This window comes from Ahaetulla prasina, chromosome 4 (genome assembly GCF_028640845.1).
Source record: "Ahaetulla prasina isolate Xishuangbanna chromosome 4, ASM2864084v1, whole genome shotgun sequence".
In the NCBI taxonomy this organism is placed as follows: Eukaryota; Metazoa; Chordata; class Lepidosauria; order Squamata; family Colubridae; genus Ahaetulla; species Ahaetulla prasina.
The window spans coordinates 90,377,785-90,400,454 of record NC_080542.1 but is presented as its reverse complement, the minus strand read 5'-3'; the positions used below and the strand labels follow the sequence as shown (position 1 = coordinate 90,400,454).

The window sequence follows — 22,670 nt, the reverse complement described above, 5'->3', positions numbered from 1 at the left end:
GCCCTCCGAGACTCTGCATAAGAAAGCAGAGCCCCTGGGGCAATCTTCCGCTCTCCAGCCGCTCTGGCTAATCTCTTTCACCCAGAGAAAAGCTTTGAAGCTGGCTAACAGCCGTTCTCCCGCTGTTTCACCAGCTTTTACAGAATCTCAGTTCGGGACGCCATTCCAGGCGTCCTTCTCGGGGAAAACGAAACCACCGGAAGCCCTCAATATGTCAGCTTTTCATGCTGAAACAGAAGACACACTAGTGAGTATATAAAGTTGACATAGAAGTCTTTTTGCACTGATCAAGAGATCATTTTTATTAGTTGGATTTTTGTCACACACCATGAATATTATTCATAATTTCTTTAAATCGCTCTTCAGAAACTCTGTTCTGTTCCTTTAATATATCTTCTAAATTAGTTTCAGACCCCTTCTCGTCATGGGAGCTTTTTCTGCCTCGCTACCCAAGAATTAACCCTATATGCCTTATCAATTTGAAAATCAACTTCTCGAGGGTCCATGCCTAACATTTCAGCTAAGGCTTCTGATATAACTTTTTAAAGATCTTCTTCCCCTAATTCTCAAAGCCTTCTCCAACGCTCTATATTGCAATACCACCACATGATCCTCATTTTATCCACTTTATTTTGAAGCTCTCCAACTTTATTATCCAAATACTGATTTGCTTGACTAATTACTTCCACTTTATCCTCCATTACTTCCAAATTTTTTGCCAAACCTTGAAAAACCATCAATAAATCTTCTCTAATTTTTTTATTAGTCTCTTTAATTTCTTCCCTAAGTTGATCCTTCACACCATGAATATTATTCATAATTTCTTTAAATCGCTCTTCAGAAACTCTGTTCTGTTCCTTTAATATATCTTCTAAATTAGTTTCAGACCCCCTTCTCGTCATGGGAGCTTTTGGTGGCTTAGAAGCCATTTTAATTTAAGTAAAGTCTCTAATTAAAATTAGTAAATCTCAAAGTTGTAAAATAAAAACTTTCACCTTGCCTCCTCTGGAAAGCTTCTATTCAGCTAAAATCCACAAAGACGAACTTCGCTTTCTCTCACAAGCAGCCTCAATCCACTTCCTTTCAGACGCCATTTCTTCCTTCACTAAGTTCAAGTGAGAAAAAGTTTTCCCCTTTTAAAAAGGAGTAGAAGTCAGCTCTCTTCTTGCTTCCCCAGTAATCGATCACTTGTATTTGTCCCGTCTGCTTGAAGTTATTCAAAACGGAATCAATTGAGCAGAGGTGGGCGTTTTCCTCTTGTCCTGCTTAATTAACAGGATCGAGCCGAGTCTGGAGTGGGGCTGGGTTATGCAGGCAGCCCTCCGAGACTCTGCATAAGAAAGCAGAGCCCCTGGGGCAATCTTCCGCTCTCCAGCCGCTCTGGCTAATCTCTTTCACCCAGAGAAAAGCTTTGAAGCTGGCTAACAGCCGTTCTCCCGCTGTTTCACCAGCTTTTACAGAATCTCAGTTCGGGACGCCATTCCAGGCGTCCTTCTCGGGGAAAACGAAACCACCGGAAGCCCTCAATATGTCAGCTTTTCATGCTGAAACAGAAGACACACTAGTGAGTATATAAAGTTGACATAGAAGTCTTTTTGCACTGATCAAGAGATCATTTTTATTAGTTGGATTTTTGTCACACACCATGAATAGTTACATAGTGAAGAAAGCCAAACATTGCTGGAAGCAACTGACAAAGATAAATTGATATTTCTGTACCCTCTCTTAAAACGCTTAACTTTTCTGCATTCAGTTCTGCTTAATTTAATTGCTACTTGCAAAATTAATTCTCTGTCAAGATTGTCACATCTTAAATACAGATAAATTGCTAGAGGTACATTATATATTCATACAGAAAAATACAAGACTAGTTGTTTTTCACAATATTTATATGCTACAGTAACTAAGCAATTTGTAAAGACAAATTTAAGGGGTACAGAAAACTGTTACTTGTTCTATATAGTTTGGTCCAATATATTTTAATGTAGTGGTTATTTTCTCCCTCCTTTAACAGAACATAATACAACATACAATACATGCACAGTCATTCACTTGTGAAAAGATGAATAAAAGACAACATTCAGGCTAACATCTGTACACCCAAGAAGTTCACCCAACCATACATAACTAAAGGCTATTTTACAGCTATGCAGCATAATGGTCAACACCGCTGATCTAAAGTGAGCACCATATATATATTTACACATATACATATATACAATTGTATATAAAAATGGAAGAAACAAAAACTCCTGCAGTTGGTCAAAAAGGTGCCATTCCTAGGCTGTACATAATGTGTGATATTTACAGCAACTTAAAAATAAAAGCTGCAACAAAGTTTATTGCCAATGCCCTTTATAAATTTCCCCTACTTTTTATATAGATGCCCTATTTACTGATATTTATGAACTGTCCGTATTTCTGGCCCTTTATAAGATCCCTGCCCAAGAAAATTTCAAACAAATATTTTCTATGGCTTCACTTATATATCAGTTCTTTCAGCTTTGTGCATGTATATGCACACAGAATCTTGCAGAGTACTTATATCAGACTAGTAAAGCATCCAAGCAATTTAAAACAAGATTGCAACAAGAATCTGAAAAACAAAAGTGAAATATTTCATTTATACCTTGCTACACTTGGGAACTAAAAATTATAAACCCTGAATTAGGCTAGATATTAAAATACACTGCATGATTCAGAACTATAGATGAATCTGTATTTACTTGGAAAGAAGCCATGATGAGCTCAAATGGCTTTCTAATAAAAATGTTTTAGATTGTACCTTCAAGACAGATTTACCATACTAAAAAAGGAAGCATAAAATCATAATCCAATGTAACAATTCTTTGGTGCTCTACAATCCATAAAGTAAATGAAGTGAATTTTACTTGACCATTTTGCTAGCATCACAATACTGAGCTACAGAATATTCAGACACCTTCACTTTTGTCCATTTTGTTACGCTGCAAACTGAATCTAGTTATTGAAATTCATTTTTTCTCATTAATCTACACTCAGTACTCCATAATGACAAAGTGAAAAATTTGAGAAATATCTGTAAATTTATTAAAAAGAAAAAACTGAAATACGTTGTTTTAAACATTTTGACCCTTTGAAACAATACTTGAAATTTAGTTTAGGTGCCTCCCAGTTCTCTTGATCATTGCTGACATGTTTCTACACTTTAATTGGAGTCTACCTGTGGTAAATTAAGTTGGTTGGACGTAATCTGGAAAAGAATGCACATCTATATGGAAGGCCTCATAGCTGACAATACATGTTGTTGCAGAGGAAAAGCCATGAGGCCTGCAGAGCTGAGATACAGGATTATTGCAAGGCACAGATCTGGGGAAGGCTGTAATAAAATTTCTGCTGCACCGAAGGTTCCTAAGAGCACAATGGCCTCCATAATTCTCAAATAGAAGAAATTTGGCACAACCAAAATTCTTCCAAGAGCTGGTCGCCTAGTCAAACTGAGTAATCAGGAAAGAAGAGCCTTGGTCAGAGGTGACCAAGAACATGATGGTCACTCTGAGTTCTAGAGATCCTGTGTGGAGATGGGACAGAGTTCCAGAAGGACAACCATCACTGCAGCCCTCCACTGATCTGGCCTTTATGGCAGTGGCTAGACAGAAGCCTCTCCTTAGTGCAAAACACATGAAAGCCTGCTTGGACTTTGCAAAAAAGCACCTGAAGGACTCTCAGACTGTGAGGAACAAGACTCTAGTTTGATGAAATCAAGCTTGAATTGTCTGGCCTTAATTTTAAATGTTATGTCTGGAGGAAATCAGGCACCTGCCCAGTATCATCCCAAAAGTAAACCATGGTAGTGGCAGCATCATGCTGTGAGGGTTTTTTTAGCAGCAGGGTTAGGGAGACTGGTCTAGATTGAGGGAAAGTTGAATGGAGCAAAGTACTCAATGAAAACCTGTACATTAGCTCCCAGGATCTCAGAAGGTTCACTTTCCAACATGACAATGATCCTAAGGACACGATCAAGACAACACAGGAATGGCTTAGGGACACCTCTGTGAATATTCTTGAGTGGCCAAGCCAGAGCCCTCACTTGAATTTTATTGAACATCTCTGGAGGGACCTAAAAATGGCTGTCCACCAACTGTCACCATCCAGCTGACTGAGCTTGAGAGGATTTGCAAGGAAGAATGGCAGAAAATTCCCCAATCTAGGTGTGTAAAGCTTGATGCTTCATAGTCCAAAAGACTGGAGGCTATAATTGATGCCAAAGGTGCTTCAATAAAATACTGACTGGAGGGACTGAATACTTATGCCAATGTGATATTTTTTCTTTTTAATAAATTTACAGACATTTCTAAACTTCTGTTGTCACTTTTCATTATGGGATACTGAGTGTAGATTAAATGAACGAGAAAAAATGAATTTCAAAAACTGTAGAATCAGGCTGCAGGATAACAAAATTGACAAAAGTGAAGATAGTCTGAATACTTTCTGAATTGTATGTAAACTCTCTGACCACTGTCTGGGTTGCTGCTACATAATATCATCAGTTCTTACCAGCATTGTTTTGAAGACCCAGTGCACAGAGCAAGAAAATAACATTCTTATATTTCCCCAAATTGGGAATATTTTATTCTAGATATATATTCAGGAAAGTTGATTCATCTAGTGAAAAGTATTTTTAACAGAAAAAGTGCCAAAACATTCATTTGCTGGCATTTCAGTAGCAAGGGATTTTAAAAAAGCAAGTACTCAAGAATGAAAGAAAATTGTTCCATGCAAACTTGTGTTATTGATTTGATTTGAAGAATTATTAAAGCAAATTATATATCATATCCCAAACTAAATGTCCACTTAAAATAATTCATTTTCCAGTAAGATAATCCATGGTGCATTTTAAATTCATGGAGAAAACTTGGGATATGTTATTATCAAATTTATAAGCCACCTATCTTGCCATGGGGTATATTAATGTATTCCAATAGGCTCTGCTAATCTGAACAGACTCTCGTTTTATTCAGATTCCAGCAATTACTCCTACTCTGCTTTACTAGAAATGTCTAATTGAATTGACTGTATGCATTTTGGTGTTCTGAAGCATTTTTGATATAATTAACATTATACAAAAGTGAAATTACCTATATTGTCTCATTTATCTGCATGTTCAAATTACTTTATTATATCCTTAATCAACTCTGTGAAGATTCCATTAATAGTGAAAATATTAAATGGCATAGTGGAAAATAAATTTGGAAAAAAACTTTGCTTTTTCAATATCTTTATCAACTGTTACTACGTATGAAATGATTTATTGGAATAGATATCAACTAGAGATCTATTTAAATATATCTCAGCTACCACAAATTGGTCCATTTTAAATATTTTGCACAATATTTTACAATCCATTATATTAACAGTAATGAATGCTTTCCCTTGGATGGGGAAAATTTAAATTACACCATTTCTTTGTTAGCTAATTCTTTTAAAAAAAGATTGTCTGCATTTAATTATGGGGAAAGCTGCCTTGGAGATTTTTTTAAAAAAAATCTTGTCTATATCAAATCAAGATCTTCATTTCAGCCATCATTCATGCATTTAAGACAAAGATGTGGGATTAAAAATCAAGAGTTCAAGATAACTTTTCAGTGCACTTTTGCTTTGTACAAGCCTTGAAATTCTGAAACCTCCAGAAGAGATTTCAGTATTAAAATTTTATTGCTTTGGTTCTGTTGCAAACACAGATAATTATGCCACATCTCATGTATTTTAAGTAACACAGAACAGCCAAACAAAATTTGATGTTTTACAAATAAACAAGAATTCTGTTTCTAATTTAAGTGCAGAATGTAAAACTACTAAGTGCTTAATTTATACTGGATTTGGACACAAGCCTTACTATAATCCAGATTTTCTACAGTAAAATTAGAAAACTAGAAAAATAACAATAGCAATAGTATTTAGACTTATTTACCACTTCAGTGCTTTACAGCCCTCTCTAAGCAGTTTACAGAGTCAGCATTTTGCCCCCAACAATCCGGGTCCTCATTTTACCGACCTCAGAAGGATGGAAGGCTGAGTCAACCTTGAGCCTGGTGAGATTTAAACTGCCGAATTTCAGGCAGCTGGCAGTCAGCAGAAGTAGCCTGCAGTACTGCATTCTAGCCACTGCACCACCATGGCTCTTAGGTTTGATTGGAACAAAAGAAATTACTGGCTAGCAACATGCACAGTACATGCATTGTCATAACAAGCAAAACTAAATTAAACTGTAATAAATTACTGCTTAAAGCCTATGTTAACAAAATAAGACAAAGTAACAAAAGATTCAGTGAAATAAAGTATTCACAGCTCTGAACAGGAAGATTGGTGATGTCAAGTAGAATTGGTTAAATATGATTATTGTCAAACAACATGACAGCAAGTTGTCTGACCTGATGTACATAATAGTCCCTCCTTCGGATTTCGCTGAATATTCACAGATATTGTTTTTTCACATAGAGGTAGTTGTAGCACATTATTTTTCAAGTTCTTGTTTTTTATTCTTTCTAACTCATTTGCTGCATCCGACATTTGGGCAGAAAATAATTTTATACTGCTCAACGATGAAACTGGATTTACACTCCCAGAACTTATGCACATTTTCCATGTTGATTTCTCCTGCACCTTCACACTGGAAAATGAAATGTTTTGGGGATCAATTATGTACTTTGTGCTACTGTGAATCTTAGAACCTAAACAAATGCTCATCAACTTGAGACTTTCAACCAGATCACCCGTGCTTCTTGATGACAACTGCACTGAATTACCAGATCCTGCACATCTGCGAGTGGAACCTGAATTGTTATTCGTGCTTCCACTAGAGCTACTGGAAGGACTTCCACCCTCTTTATGATTATCACCAGGACTTGTTTTGTCAATCCCTCCATTTCCATTGCTTGGTTTTCCTTGTCCACTTCCATCTCCTTGATTTCCTGGAGGACCTTCACTACTATCTCTTCTATGCCAGGAATAAGTAAATCCACTGTCTTTATCTAGACGCCGCCTGCTTTCTGAGTCATCATCACTTGTTTCTGAGCTACTGCAACTAGATCCACGACCCTGACTTTTCCTTCTGTGGTAGCGTTTATGCACCGTGCTGGGTGAAGCTATATTCATTTTTAGCCGACTTAGTTTGGGAGGTAAATTCTCATCCATATCAAATTCATCATCAGATTCCCCTTCCTCAAAAATCTGATTAAGAACTGGGGCACTTTTTCGGGAAGTAAGACGATTTGTAACAGAAGGTTTACGACGCAGAACAACTTGATTTGATAGAGAAACAATTTTTTTATCTTCTTCATCCTCCTCTTCATCTTCTTCCACTCTAAACAGGCACTTCCGACTACTAGTTGGTTTTAAATTCACTGATGGAACAACTGAAAGTGCTGGTCCAGCTAATTCAGAAATATCCTCTTTCTTGACTGACTCAAGTGCCTTACTTCTATGTCCATTAAGAACATTTTCAGCATTACGAGCAGGAGATTGGGGAACAGCTGCATGGGACAATGGAGAAGCTGTAAGGTCATCATCTAAATCTTGGGGAACATCGATTTTTGTTGGCCATGATTGCCTACAATAAACAAAACAGAGGAAATGGGAAAATGCAAATTTGGTTAAAAATGAAAAGCAGAAATATTTCAAAGCAAGGATTCCATGTTTAATGTTTCTCATTTTAATACAATATATTATTGCTACAAATATATAAAAAAATAAGAAATAATATGTATTTTAAAATTAATCACATTTTATCCATTATCTTGAATTCAAATATTTGAATAATTAATTCTCTCTGGCTACACTTTAAACTTTAATTTCTTAAATAATTTCAAGCCGTCTTTTGAAAATGAAGAGACAAATTAAGGCATCCTATATCAACATATAAACAAAATGGAAATTCCAATATGTCTCAAACCAAACTTTGGATCCATTTCTTTCTCTTAATGGCATTAGTTGTTTAATTAGTAACTTTTAAGCAACTAAAGTTACTAAAGTTTAAAGTAACTAAAGTGATACTAATGTATTGATATATAGTGCAACTTATTAGGACTTTAAAAATGCCATAGTAATAATGAAAGAGGCAAGTCCAACAGATATTATGGTACCTCCAGAACAGTATTTTATAATCTAGCCAACACTGAATCCCATCCCAGTGTCTGTGGCTCTCAAAAGAACTGCTGGAACCTTCCCATATAAGTAGGTGACTGATATCCCAGCTTGGAGGCATACAAATAGAAAAATTTAGACTCAGAAAGTCAACTGTGCACTTTCTCAAAGTAAAAGTAGTGAGGACTAGGTTAAAATAAATAGATGAAAGAAAAATAATTGTATTGGTTTTCATGGAACCAGTGAGTAACCCACTCTGAATATTTTTTTCATCAATGAGGAATCAGACCAATTTGGACTAGACTGAGAATGAGACTTCATATATCAATTAATTTTTATGATTAGATTTCTAGCTCAAATTTCAGGTATGGAATTTTTTTTAAATGTTGACATTTTTACTTCCTCTGTCTCATTCAATTTGATTGCCTTGGTGCTAATTTTAAATTTGAGTATTTAGGGAATCCATTCAACTAGTCTTATGCATATATTTCAGAAGTTCAGTCCTGCTCAGGTTAACATATTTCCAAGTGCATGCAGATATTGACTCTTAAAATACTCATAACTTTAAGCTTTAATCCTATTCTCAGGCTGGGCACCTCCCCATTCCTAATTTTCTCTGTAAAAATCACCCTATCCAAAACCACTAAGCCTTTTTTTTTTTTTTAAATCTTACAAACAAACAAAAACAAGATCAGTGACACTGTAAGAAAATATAAGTATGGGAAATGTTATCCTTCTCCCCCCTTTTATTTCAGCTCCAGTCAAACCAGTTATCCAGTTGCTACTTTGAAAATATAAACTGCTGCTAACATCAAGTATTGGATTTAATCAAATAAAAAAAGTAGTATCTAACTGCTATACTTTTTTTTCATTTACTAAAATAAGATTTCTTGTTTCATGGTGGAGCTTTTTAAATACAGTGCCAATTTTCTGAATTTGTTTGGGCTCTTTCTATACTGTGTTTCTCCAAAAAGAAGGCTGGGTCTTAATTTTCTTTTGACACCCCCCCCCCAAAATGGCTAGGCCTTCTTTTTGGGGGGTTCTGATTATTGACTCACCTTGTGGTAGAGGCACTGACTGCCCTGTCCAGCAGAAGCCCGTTACTGGCCCACTTCTTTTGCGGCCACTTGCTGCCACACACATGCATCGCCCTAGCCTCTGTTTTGCTTTTAGATGCCTGCCGGAAGGCATCTGCCGCCAATAATAGAGCTCTGGATCAGTCAGCTGCAGATAACAGATGCTGGCAGGCATTTGAAGGCAAAATGGAGGCCAGGGCATATGAGTGGCGTCAAACGGCCGTAGAAGAAGGCAAGGCGGGTGTCGGGGTCTGCGAGGCCTGGTAAATAGGGCAGCTCCATGCCCACATCCCCACCCTAGCTTATTTTTTACCTGTGTACCTCGCCTCACCCCTGCACTCTGGGGTGGGTGAGGTCTTAATTAGGGCTAATTTTGTAAGTGGGGCTTAATTTGATTGCATGGGCTCGAAAACATAATAGGGCTTCTTTTTAGGGTGGGTCATCTTTCTGGAGAAACACCGTATGTAATTAATTTTAGCCTCTATTATAGTGATTTTAAATAGTCTTCCTGAAGAGACTCTCCTAATTGTATCTTCAAATTGCTTATTCTATTTCTACATTTAAGTTAGTTTGATATTCTTAGAGAGTTTATTTATTTTTCTATCTCCTGCTTTTTCATTTACAAAAGGCTGCAATAAGATTTAAGCATTATCATTTTCAATTGCTTTGTCTTTCTGTATCTCAAAATTAATACCGTAATTGGGTTTTTTTAAATTAGAGAATATACTCTTATTATTATGAACACAACTTAGATTTAAGACCTCTATCATTAAATTTGAGTTTAGCCTTGAAATTCATATATCTTCCATCCTGCAATTCATTCAGGTAAGGACTGAAGGGGAGACCTATGTCTAAAAATCTATACATCATTATATTTACTATAAGAAAGAAATGCATTGTTGCTGAATGAGCATATATAAATGTATTATTGCTAAATTAGGAATGTAAGATTCTAATCTCTCTCCCTCTCCCTCTCTCTCTCTCTGTGTGTGTATACATACATACATACATACATACATATAGTCATGGCTGAACGTGTTGGCACCCCAGAAATTTTTCCAAAAAATTGAATATTTCTCACAGAAAAGTATTGCAGTAACACGTTTTGTTATACACATGCTTATTCCCTTTGTGTGTATTGGAACGAAACAAAAAAAAGGGAGAAAAAAAAGCAAATCGGACATAATGTCACACAAAACTCCAAAAATGGGCTGGACAAAATTATTGGCACCCTTTCAAAATTGTGGATAAATAAGATTGTTTCAAGCATGTGATGCTCCTTTAAACTCACCTCACTTAAAGTAACAGGTGTGGGCAATATAAAGATCACACCTGAAAGCAGATAAAAAGGAGAAAAGTTCACTTAGTCTTTGCATTATGTGTCTGTGTGTGCCACACTAAGCATGGACAACAGAAAGAGGAGAAGAGAATTGTCTGAGGACTTGAGAACCAAAATTGTGGAAAAATATCAACAATCTCAAGGTTACAAGTCCATCTCCAGAGATCTAGATTTGCCTCTGTCCACAGTGCGCAACATTATCAAGAAGTTTGCAACCCATGGCACTGTAGCTAATCTCCCTGGGCATGGACGGAATAGAAAAATTGATGAAAGGTTGCAACGCAGGATAGTCCGGATGGTGGATAAGCAGCCCCAAACAAGTTCCAAAGAAATTCAAGCTGTCCTGCAGGCTCAGGGACCAGTGTCAGCGTGAACTATCCGTCGACATGTAAATGAAATGAAACGCTATGGCAGGAGAACCCCACTGCTGACACAGAGACATAAAAAAGCAAGACTACAGTTTGCCAAAATGTACTTGGGTAAACCAAAATCCTTCTGGGAAAACGTCTTGTGGACATATGAGACCAAGGCAGAGCTTTTTTTTTTGTTTTGTTTTGTTTACATTTATACCCCGCCCTTCTCCGAAGACTCAGGGCGGCTTACAGTGTATAAGGCAATAGTCTCATTCTATTTGTATATTTTTACAAAGTCAACTTTATTTTACTGTTTACCGAAAACGGAATGAGGCCTACAAAGAAAAGAACAGTACCTATAGTGAAATATGGTGGAGGTTCAATGTTGTTTTGGGGTTGTTTTGCTGCCTCTGGCACTGGGTGCCTTGACTGTGTGCAATCATGAAATCTGAGGATTACCAAAGGCTTTTGGGTCACACTGTAGAGCTCAGTGTCAGAAAGCTGGGTTTGCATCCGAGATCTTGGGTCTTCCAGCAGGACAATGACCCCAAACATACATCAAAAAGCACCCAGAAATGGATGGCAACAAAGCGCTGGAGAGTTCTGAAGTGGCCAGCAATGAGTCCAGATCTAAATCCCATTGAACACCTGTGGAGAGATCTTAAAATTGCTGTTGGGAAAAGGCGCCCTTCCAGTAAGACAGACCTGGAGCCGTTTGCAAAGGAAGAGTGGTCCAAAATTCTGGGTGAGGTGTAAGAAGCTTATTGATGGTTATAGGAAGCGACTGATTTCAGCTATTTTTTCCAAAGGGTGTGCAACCAAATATTAAGTTAAGGGTGCCAATAATTTTATCCAGCCCATTTTTGGAGTTTTGTGTGATATTACGTCCAATTTGCTTTTTTTCCTTCCTTTTTTGTTTTGTTCCAATACACACAAAGGGAATAAAATGTATGTAGCAAAACATGTGTTACTGCAATACTTTTCTGTGAGAAATACTTGATTTTTGAAAAAAAATTCTGTGCCAACACTTTCGGCCATGACTGTATATATATAATAAAATATATACAATAGGTAGAATCTTAAATCTTACATATCATATTTACTATGAGAAAGAAATGTATTTTGCTGAATGAGGATATATTTTATAAATATAAAAATATAAATAAAATAAAAAAGTAGGTAGAAACTTACCTAAATTGCGCTTTTATATTGCTTGGACTTGCTGATCTGGTTTGTATTTCTTTTTCTTGTTTCTCTCTTAAAATGCGCTCTGCTAGTAAAAAGTAGGTAGCAGTGATGTGATTGTATTTATTAGTTTCCAGAGCCCTGAAGAAATGAAATATGTATTAATGGTTTCCTCAAACTAGACATATTGCCAACAAGTTGAAGAGTACCTTATTATAGAAAATTGTACTTTAGACATCTTTACAAATGGCCACTGCATTACTAAAAACAGGGAAATTAATGCAGCAAGTTCAATAATTAGACAATGTTACAGTGATTAGAATGCATTATTGCAGGCTGACTCTGCTCAATGAAACTTTGTTCAAGTTTCAATCTTGACCGACTCAAGGTTAATTCAGCCTTCCATCCTTCCAAGATTGGTAAAATGAGGACCCAGATTGCTGGGAACAACATACTTACTCTGTAAATCATTTAGAGAGTGCTGTAAAGCATTATGAAGCAGTATATAAGTCTAAGTGCTATTGCTGGTCCTTGAGTTATGACTTATTGCTTATCAACCATTTGAAGTTACACTATTCACTTATTCCAAGTTATTTACTTACAACCTGGTTATGAAGTTCAGAAGGGCGTCTTTACTAAATTAATTAGTAAAACATACAATTTCTTGTTACAGTATAAAATGGAAGAGGAAATAGTGAAAGATACCATTGACAATATCGACAGCATATAAGGAAAACCAGATGAAAATGTTCCATAGATGGCATCTACCAACAGGTAGAATAGCAAAGATGTTCCCCAATAACATGTGTTGGAAATGCAAGAGCAATTACGGAACATATTATCATCTCTGGTGGACCTGCCCAGTGGCAAAACAATTCTGGGCCAAAATTAAAAAGTGGTTATAGAAAATAATACAGAAACCAATAAAGGGAGAGCCAGAACAATTTTTATTAGGGATTCCAACAGAAAATTATACAAATGATACGCAATATTTAATACGCCATATATTAACAGCAGCATGCATAGCCTATGCCCAAAATTGGAAGAATGAAAATCCACCAAGAGAGGAAGAACTAATTAAAAAAAATTAGAATGTGCAGAGATTGACAAACTTACAAAAGAAATTAAAGAGGACACAAATTATAAGGTCTGGAGCAAATGGTATGAATGGTTAGAAAATAGGAATGGTAGATAAATAAAAGTAGAGTAAGATAGAACTAAAATATATATGAATAATAGGAAAGGACTCTCTTGAATAGCTGATAAACAGTGATATCTATATAAATATTGTATGTTTTGTCTTTCATTTTAATGTGTTTTAAAAATAAAAAACTTTACACTCGAAGACAGAGAAGACACTCTGCTGATCACAAGGAGACCGCATACTCCTTCTTTGATGTAGAGCAGCTCTCAATCCGGCGGGAAGAAAAAGATGGTCATTAAATGCCTGATCGGAGTATGACAGCTGACCAATGCAGCAAGTATAGAAGTTGAGGAACAATGTGATCAATCTGGGTGAGATTTTTCTAACTCCTGTTGTGGAATTTACCCCCTAAAAAAAAAGCCCGGGAGAAAGTGAGACTCAAAGAAGAGGAGGTGGAATTGTCTGTTTTCTACCCCCAAGAATAGCAGCGAGCAAATTTGTGAGCTATTTATAAATCTGGAAGTAGAGAAAAGAAAACTTTTTCTGAAAAGGGAGAAAAAATTGAAAAGCAAGAATGTCGGACAAAATAGATTAAGTTGAAACTGTGAAAATTGAAACTTGGACCTCTGGGACTTTTAAAAAGCTTTGAAGCAGATTAACAATTTAAGATAATAAGAGAAAGGAGAGAAATCGAGCAACAGTGACACTTACTGGAGAAAACTGCAGAGAAGTGAAAGTTATGAAAGTACTTTGGAAATATGACCTTGGCTATTGAAGATAAACTTGTTAACCACAATTACACCTGCTTCAGCAAATTATTTATATCAAACAGCAGAGACAGAGTGAAACACTGTAACATTTTAAACAGTGTAGCTCTTTGAACTTAGAAGTAAATTAAACCAATAAAGTAAACAGAAGCTGGGAAACAGCAAAGAACTTTTTTTGGTGGGGTAATATGCGAATTTGAGTGGTTGGTGGGTCTAAGTGGATTACAAAATTCACTTAACTTACTAAATCAATTAAGAAGAAAGAATTAGGGTTTTAAGAATCTGAAGATAAGGACCTTTATTTCTTTTTCTACAACTTTCTTCTAGTCTGGGCCACAATAACAGCAAATTTGAAACTGTTTGGAGACATTTATGGTGATTTAATTTGTGAAAATATTGGTTACAAAGAACTTGGTGGGGGTTGAAAAATACTAGAATATTGTGTTGCTGATAATTATTTTTTAAAGGTCTTGAAAAACATTTGAAATGACCAGCACTTCAAATTTAAGTAAAGTAGGGAGAAAAAATAAATCTGCACGCTCAGCAGCATCAGCAACTGCATCCAGTCCAGCAAGCCAAAGATCTTTGGGTTAGCATGTTGCAGCAGGAAACAATAAATACAATGAACATAATGCAAGCAGAACTGAAATTAATGCTCTAAACATTTCAAAAAGCCACAACAAAACATTTTGAAGAAATGAAGTGGAAAAAATGGAACAGATGAATGATAAAATGGAAAAGATGGATGACAAAATGGAGAACATTCAACAGACAATAACGAAAAATGAATAAAGGATGCAGAAAATAGAAATCAGAACAAACAGACGAAAATGGAAGAGATTACAGGCAGATAAAAACCTTGAGAATAGATTTTTTAATAATCTATGATTATTAAAACTGATCTAATCTATCAGTAATTATGTTGAAGATGGATAAAGCTGAGTATTTCCTGAGATTCCAGGGGGAAACTTTGCAGAGATCATGGCAGAGTTGTTGGCGGATGCCATGGAGGGGGACAAGAAAGAGGTGTCTGCTGGAATGGATGAAATATTTAGAGTATACACAAGATATGCGTCAAGAAATAAATTATCTAGAGAGGTACATATGAGATTTACCAAGAAGGCATTAAACCCCTGAGAAAAAAGGGGTTTGAAGGGTTAAGTTCCCTCCAGCAACCCGAAGTGCTCCAGATCCGAGGATTTTTCTGCTTTGGCAGATTCAATCACCACGACCAAACGCCGAGATTTATTTTGGACAATAAAGGATTATACCGGACAGAACGAAAGTGGGAGAACTTTATGCAAGTAGCCAAGCCAATTCCCCGTTATTTTGTATCAAGCTTGAAAATAGCAAGAAAATGGTGGCGAGTTGTTAACAAGCTAACAAGTGGAAAGCGAAAGTGACAGAACTTTTACTGCTTGTCGTCTGCCGCTGGTAAATTGCATGCTGTTTGCTATTTTAACTCCTTGCTGCCTGCAGATAGAATCTATGGGATATTTTTAAATATTGTTCTAAAAAACTGTGTTTTTAGGAGGTTAAGAAGATTTAAAGTGAATATTAAGTTGGAAATAAATATATATATAAACAATTTTATAGAAGATGGCAGCCACACAAAGTCTAATGTAACAAAGGGCTCTGGAATCAGCTGGTGCCTCTCCAGCTCATACAGCAGATACTAGAACATTGAATTTGGAGGCATTACAGGAGAACTTGAAGGATTTTATACAAGAAAAAGTTAAAGTAATAACTGGCAAGATGTCTGAAATGAAAGAGCAGATATTAGAAATTCAAGTGGGAAATAAAGAAGTTAAAGAAGGATTTGTAATTGCAGTACAAAGTTTGGCAACAAATGTGATTTTATTAGAAGAGGAAGTTGAGGAAATCAAGCAATTTAACTCAAAATTAGAAAATAAAATGGATGAATTTCAAAGTAAAATGAAAAAAACAGATGATGAAATAGTTTTGATACAATACAGAAATATGGAATTTGCTTTAAGAATCCATGGTTTAAAGGAGAATAGAGAAGAGAACTTAAGGGAAATTTTTTCTGAAGCATTTGCTGAGATATTAGCAGCCCGTCCAGCAGATGTGGCTTATCAAATTGACAAAATATATTGTGTGAATTCTTGGATAGTAAGGCAAAAAAAGTTGCCAAGGGATGTTGTTATTTATTTTACAAATAGAACAGTGAGAAATCAGATTCTGCAAGCTTCATATAAGGGGGAGAAGATTCAGGTTGCTGGCCAAGATATCTTAATATTAAAGGAAATTCCACCAAAAATGTTAAGGGCTAGGAAGGAATTTGCCTTCCTGGTGAATGAACTTACAAAACGCCAGATTGAATATAGATGGGATATCCCAACTGTTATAATAGTATATTATGCAGGGAAAGTACATCGTCTCAATACAGTTGGAAAAGCAAGAGAATTTTATGTTGAGGCATTAAAAGCTGGAAGTCTTCCCCCATTGGAAGCTAGAAGAAGGGAGGCTAAAGTGAAGGAAAGAGAAGTGAAGCAGGTACAAGAACAGATTGTGATGGAAGATTTATTACAAGTGTTGGAAATACCTATGACGGGTTCAGATCCAAAGGAACAAAGGCTGACAAGAGCTGCTGCTAAACGCAAGGAACAAGAGGTAAAGGCACAACAACAATTGGCAACTACTACAACGGAAACAGTGGGAGGAGCAAGGCCTAAAGCAAAATGTGATCTGTGGCTGGTGTTCCAAAAGTTTCCTTTGGCCAATAATGGCAATTAAACTATTATCTTGGAATGTTAATGGTTTGAATTCACCACAGAAGAGAAGGAAAGTATTTCATTATTTGAAACAATTTAAAAATGACATTACCTGTTTACAAGAAACACATATTAGATCTTTAGACCAGAAATATTTGATAAACTCAAAACTGGGAGTACATTTTGTTGCCTCCTCTTTGGAAAAAAAAACGGTTTAGTTATATATATAAAGAAGGATATATCAGCAAAATTAATTGAGGTGGATAAGCAAGGAAGATATATTGCTATTGAACTTTTGTTGGAGGGAAAGAAGACATTATTAATAGGAGTTTATGCTCCGAATCAACAACAAGAAAATTTTTTCAAGTTTTTACATAAAAGAATAGTATTTTGGGATTATAAATCATATATATTAATGGGTGATTGGAATGGTGTGTTGGATACTCGAAAAGACAAAAAAGGTTTAAGGAAGATTTCAAGCCGGGCGAAACTACCAAAGGCTTTTTTTGAAATGATGGAGGACTTGGAATTAAGAGATATTTGGAGAGAACATAATACAGAAGAGGGATTTTACCTTCTTTTCTGACAGGCATCAATCATTTTCGAGGATTGATTTTATTTTGATTTCTAATGATTTGTACTCCAGAGTGAAGAAGACGAAGATTTGTTCAAGAATTCTATCTGATCATAGTCCAGTTTGGATTGAAATTGATCGGGAAAAGGAGGCTAGGAGATCATGGAGGCTGAATGAGAATTTGTTTAAATATGAACAAAATGTAAATGAACGTAAAAAGCAAATGAAAGAACTTTTTATTATGAATATGAAAAAAGAGACATCTATAGAGATGATTTGGGACACTAGTAAGGCTTATATGAGAGGAAATCTTATACAAATGAATATTAAATATAAAAATAAACTGCAGAAAAAGAAAAAGGAATTGGAAGAGGAAATTAAAAAGAAAGAACAGTTATTGATAAATAGCCCAGGAAATAGTAAAATAAAAGAATCAATAAATATATTAAGAGGTCAGTTTAACATGTTGATGGTAGATCAAGTAGCAATTAATTTACAATATGTAAAACATAATACGTTCAATAATGCTAATAAGCCAGGAAGATGGCTTGCCTATTTAATAAGGAAAAAACAGAAATCACGAACGATTGATAAAATAGACTATGGGGCAAGGAAGTGTATCAAAAGAATTTGATTAAAAAAGCGTTTTTAGAGTATTATACTAAGTTATATACTAGGGATATGATTGATGATACAGAGATAGAAAGATATTTACAACAACAAGATATTTGTGAGCTTACAGAAAATCAAAGAGAAGAATTGAATCAATTAATTACTTCAGAGGAAATTTTGTTAGCAATTAAGCAGCTTAAAATTGGTAAAGCACCAGGTACAGATGGTTTAACAGCTGTTTATTATAAAAATTTACATAATGAGATGGTTGAACCACTTAAAGAGTTATTTAATAAAATTCAAATGGGAGGGGATGTTCCCCCTTCATGGAGGACAGCTTTTATTTCGTTAATACCAAAGGAAGATTGAGATGGTATTAAAGCAGAGAATTATAGGCCTATATCACTTTTAAATACTGATTGCAAGATATTTGCCAAGATACTTGCTAATAGATTAATGCCAGTGATGAATCAAATAATTCATAATGATCAATCAGGATTTATTAAAGGTAGGCAGATGAGCTATAATGTGAGGCAAATTGTAAATTTACTTGAATATTTGGAACGAAACAACCAAGTCTCAGCGGCACTCTTTTTTTTTGGATGCTGAAAAAGCCTTTGACAGATTGGATTGGCAGTTTTTGTTTAAAGTAATAGAAAAAATGCAATTTGGGGATTATTTTATCCATACAATTAAAGCAATATATCAGAAGCAAAGAGCACAAATAATAGTAAATGGTGGGTTAACAGAAACTTTTAAAATTGGGAAAGGGACGAGACAGGGATGCCCCTTGTCTCCATTAACTTTTTATTTTAACTTTAGAAATTCTTTTGAATAAAATATGTGGTTCCGATCGAATAAAGGGAATTAGAATTAAACATCAAGATTATAAATTAAGAGCTTTTGCAGATGACTTGGTTGTTACTGTATCTCAACCAATATACTCAGCTACTGGTTTAAAAGAAATAATTGGTCAGTATGGTAAAGTATCTGGATTTAAGGTGAATCAGCAAAAGACAAAGATGATAACTAAAAATATGAATATACAACAAAAAGAAGAGTTAGAAAGAACTACAGGTTTTGAAATCATTAAAAAGGTTAAATGTTTAGGAATATATATTACAGCTTCAAATGTTAAATTATACAAAAATAATTATGAGGTATTGTGGCAGAAGGTATGGAAAGAAATGGAGAATTGGAAGAAGTTACAACTATCCTTGCTGGGAAGAATAGCAGCTATAAAAATGAATGTTTTGCCCAGGTTTCTATTTTTGTTTCAAATGATACCGGTACTTAAGAATGATATCAAATTACAGGAATGGCAAAAGGGGGTTAATAATTTTATATGGATGGGCAAAAAACCAAGAATAAAATTAAAAATAATGCAGGATACAAGGGAAAGGGGGGTGTCTTAAAATGCCTAATTTAAAATTGTATTATGAAGCAGTTGTCTTATCATTAATTACTGATTGGATTAATTTAACTGAGGAAAGAGTTTTGAATATAGAAGGTTATGGTTTGTTATATGGGTGGCATGCCTATTTATTATATGATAAGAAAGTAGATAAAATATTTAAAAATAATATAATTAGAAATGCATTATTGAGGGTCTGGAGGAAATATCAATATAAATTAGATGGAAAGATTCCAATATGGGCAATCCCGAGACACATGATAGAAAATATAAATATATATCAAAAGATGGAGGTAGTTACCTATAAAGAACTCCTTTGTATGGAAAAGGGGGAATTACAATTAAAATCCAGAGAAAAGATGGGGGAAGAAGGGAAAAATTATACATGGTTCCAATATGGACAATTACAAGCTAGATGGAAATTAGATCAAAAAATAGGTATTAAGCAAACTGAGGATAATTTGTTAAAACAAATGAGAGATCAAGGTCAACAGCATATTAAGAGGTTGTATAATGTATTAGTAGAAATAGACTCAGAGACTGAATTGGTTAAGGATTGTATGATTAAGTGGGCACAAAATTTTCAGCAACCAATAATGTTGGAAACTTGGGAAAGAATTTGGGTGAGGAATGTTAAATTTACACAAGCGCAAAATATGAGAGAAAATTTTTATAAGATGTTTTATAGATGGCATTTAGACCCCAAAATGTTGTCATGTATGTATCCTAATGTACAGGCTAAATGTTGGAGATGCGATTGTGAAGATGCCACTTATTACCATATATGGTGGACTTGTAAAAAAGTTAAAGCATTTTGGATTAAAGTATGGTGGATCATGCAGAATATTTTGAAAAGAAGATTAAGTTTACCCCGCACTTCTTTTTACTAAGAATAATTATGGATTGTACAGCTATAGAGACTAAATTGATTTTGAACTTAATAACAGCCGCAAGACTTTTGATTGCTCAATATTGGAAGAAAGAAGAATTACCCACAATTGAAGAATGGACACTTAAAGTATCAAATCTGGCAGAAATGGCAAAAATCTCTGCTTATTTGAAAGACTATACACAAGAAAAATATATTTTAGAATGGAAAATGTGGATTGATTATATTCAGAATAAGTATCAGATAAAAAAATATCGAATAGCATATAAGTAAATTTAGGAAATATTTTGTATTAGATATATTTTTGAAGGAGAGGGGAATTGAGAGTATGATTATGTGTGGAGTGACTAGAAATTATAATTTAAGATTTATTTTGGATTATGATCGTTAGTTTTGATACCCTGCATTTTATTCTGGGAAGTCGGGGTGGGGGTTAAGGGGGACAGGAACTGGGGAGGGGGATGAGGGTAGAAGATGGAATGATGGTTAATGTACAGGGATTATTGAAGATGTATAAATATAATTAATGTAGGGTCGGGTCTGCCCAGCTACCATTTTAGAATGGTGGGGAGGGAGAAAGAAGGAGAGAGTAGGAGGTAAGAAAGAGGAGAAGAGGGGGAGAAGAGGAAGGAAGAGGGGTAGAAGAGGGAGAAGGAAGGTGTAGGGTGGAGGGAGGAGAGGATGTAGATAAGAGAAGTAGAGGAAGGTCTGGAAAGTAGAAGAAGGTAGAAGAGGGAAGAGCGTTAAAAGGAGGGGGTGTGACTGTGCAAGTCCGACTAATTGTAAAGGATTGTACATTGGATGAGTTGTTGGATATGAATGTAAAAATAAAACTTTTTTATAAAAAAAAGGATGAAGCAGAATCAAAGGAGAGAGCAGATATAAGATAAAAGAACAGAGAAAAATAAGAGCAACCAGAACTACAAGACCTATCTACCAGTAAAGCTATGGAAGATGAAATAAACCTATTGTTGATTAATATAAATGGACTGAATTCTCCTATGAAAAGGAAAAGAACTTTTGGGCTTCCGGTTTGGCTCCACTTCGTTGATGGCAGTCTTTTTTAGACTGCTAACCCCGTAGACTGTAGAGCTGCCAGGACAGCGTTAATCAGCTGTCCGGCAGCTTGTAAATCTCCCCCTCGGGCAAAGAGGGAGAGATGAGCATTCAGGCTGAAGTTGAGCCACCCAGGAAAGCCCCAGAAAAGTTTCTGGAGGCTTGAGGGGAGTGCTCCTTCTAAAGCCTGAAAGAAGCTCCAGACTTGGAGGCCATCTGCCTTTTGGCAGGAAAAAACATAGCGTCCAATCTCTGCGGCAGAAATTGATTTTGTGATGGATTGTAACACGGACAGAGCAGAAACTGGAGTTCTAGCATTTGTTTGTAAGAAGACTGCAAGCCCCTAATAGAGGATACATTTGATGCGAAGATAGGAGAGAAGAAAGCAAATGGCGTTTTGTGGAATGCAAGCAAATGGTGATTTGTGTATTGGAAACGAAAGTTAAGGAAATGCTTATTAACAGCTAGTGTGAAACTAGGAGATATAAAAGAAGATACTGACTAAATGGAAGAAATGAGAATTTTATGATTTATATTTCTTCTTCTTCTTTGGGATTATAGTGATTTAGAAGAAAAGTTTTTTGAATCTTTCCTTTTTAACCCCTTTTTGTCCTTTGTTAGTGGGTAAGTTATATATTTTAAAAAATGGCTTTTAAGCAAATAGTACCAAAAGCCACTAAAAACTTTGAAATTTCTTCAGTTCAGATAAGAGAATTAAAAGAAGAAATTAAAGAGGAATTAAGAAATTTTTTACAGGAGTTTATGGAGACTCATTTTTCAGAAATAGATTAAAAATTTGATGAAATATATACAGTCATCTGTCGCAGGCACCCCCGCTTAGATTTATGTAGCGCTTTCGGCATTGTGGAGCTCTATAAGAGAATTACCAGCAAGAAATAATCCCTGCAAAAGGAGCCACCCAATAGGCCCAGAACCCTTGGAAGGGTAAAGGAGACAGTGATATGATGTCCCCAGCAGTGCAAAATGGCTGTCAAAACCAGGCCAGTTGGAGTGAAGACCAAAAAATCCTAGGTCCTGGAATCACAAGACTAAGGTCCAAAGAGAGCTCTGGCATAAAAACCGCTTTAATTCTTACCGCACAATAGCGTCGCCAGAGGAGCACTAAGCTCCTCAAATGTGTTAAGGAAAATGGCCATCCATTCAAAGTCAGAAATAGGAAGTGCAAGACTCCTTAATCAGTGATCCACGTTAAATGGGAGAGCGCATCTACCTGCTGAGCCCAATAAGGGCTATCGCAGACAGTATAGGCAATTTGCCAATTAAAGCCAAAGCTAGTTGTCCTTTAATTTCCTATGGACATCAGGCGGCTGCAAAATGTTCCAAACTGCCACCTGAATCAGTCTTGAAGGAGTGCTAAGCTCCTGATACAAACAGGGAAACCAAA

General features: G+C 35.7%; 1 protein-coding gene across 6 annotated transcripts in view; it reads right to left on the bottom strand.

Moving 5' to 3' along the window:
• Window positions 1-1,573: 1,573 nt before the first annotated feature.
• SNRK (SNF related kinase) overlaps window positions 1,574-22,670 on the bottom strand; it is a 45,668-nt gene continuing 24,571 nt past the window's right edge. For all 6 annotated transcript variants that reach the window (XM_058180147.1, XM_058180150.1, XM_058180148.1 and 3 more), the window contains exons 6-7: window positions 12,081-12,215; window positions 1,574-7,588 (exon numbers count right to left, since the gene is read on the bottom strand). In XM_058180147.1, coding sequence (XP_058036130.1) covers window positions 6,382-7,588; window positions 12,081-12,215 — 1,342 coding nt within the window. In that variant the 3' untranslated portion in view covers window positions 1,574-6,381. The remainder of the gene's footprint in view (window positions 7,589-12,080; window positions 12,216-22,670) is intronic.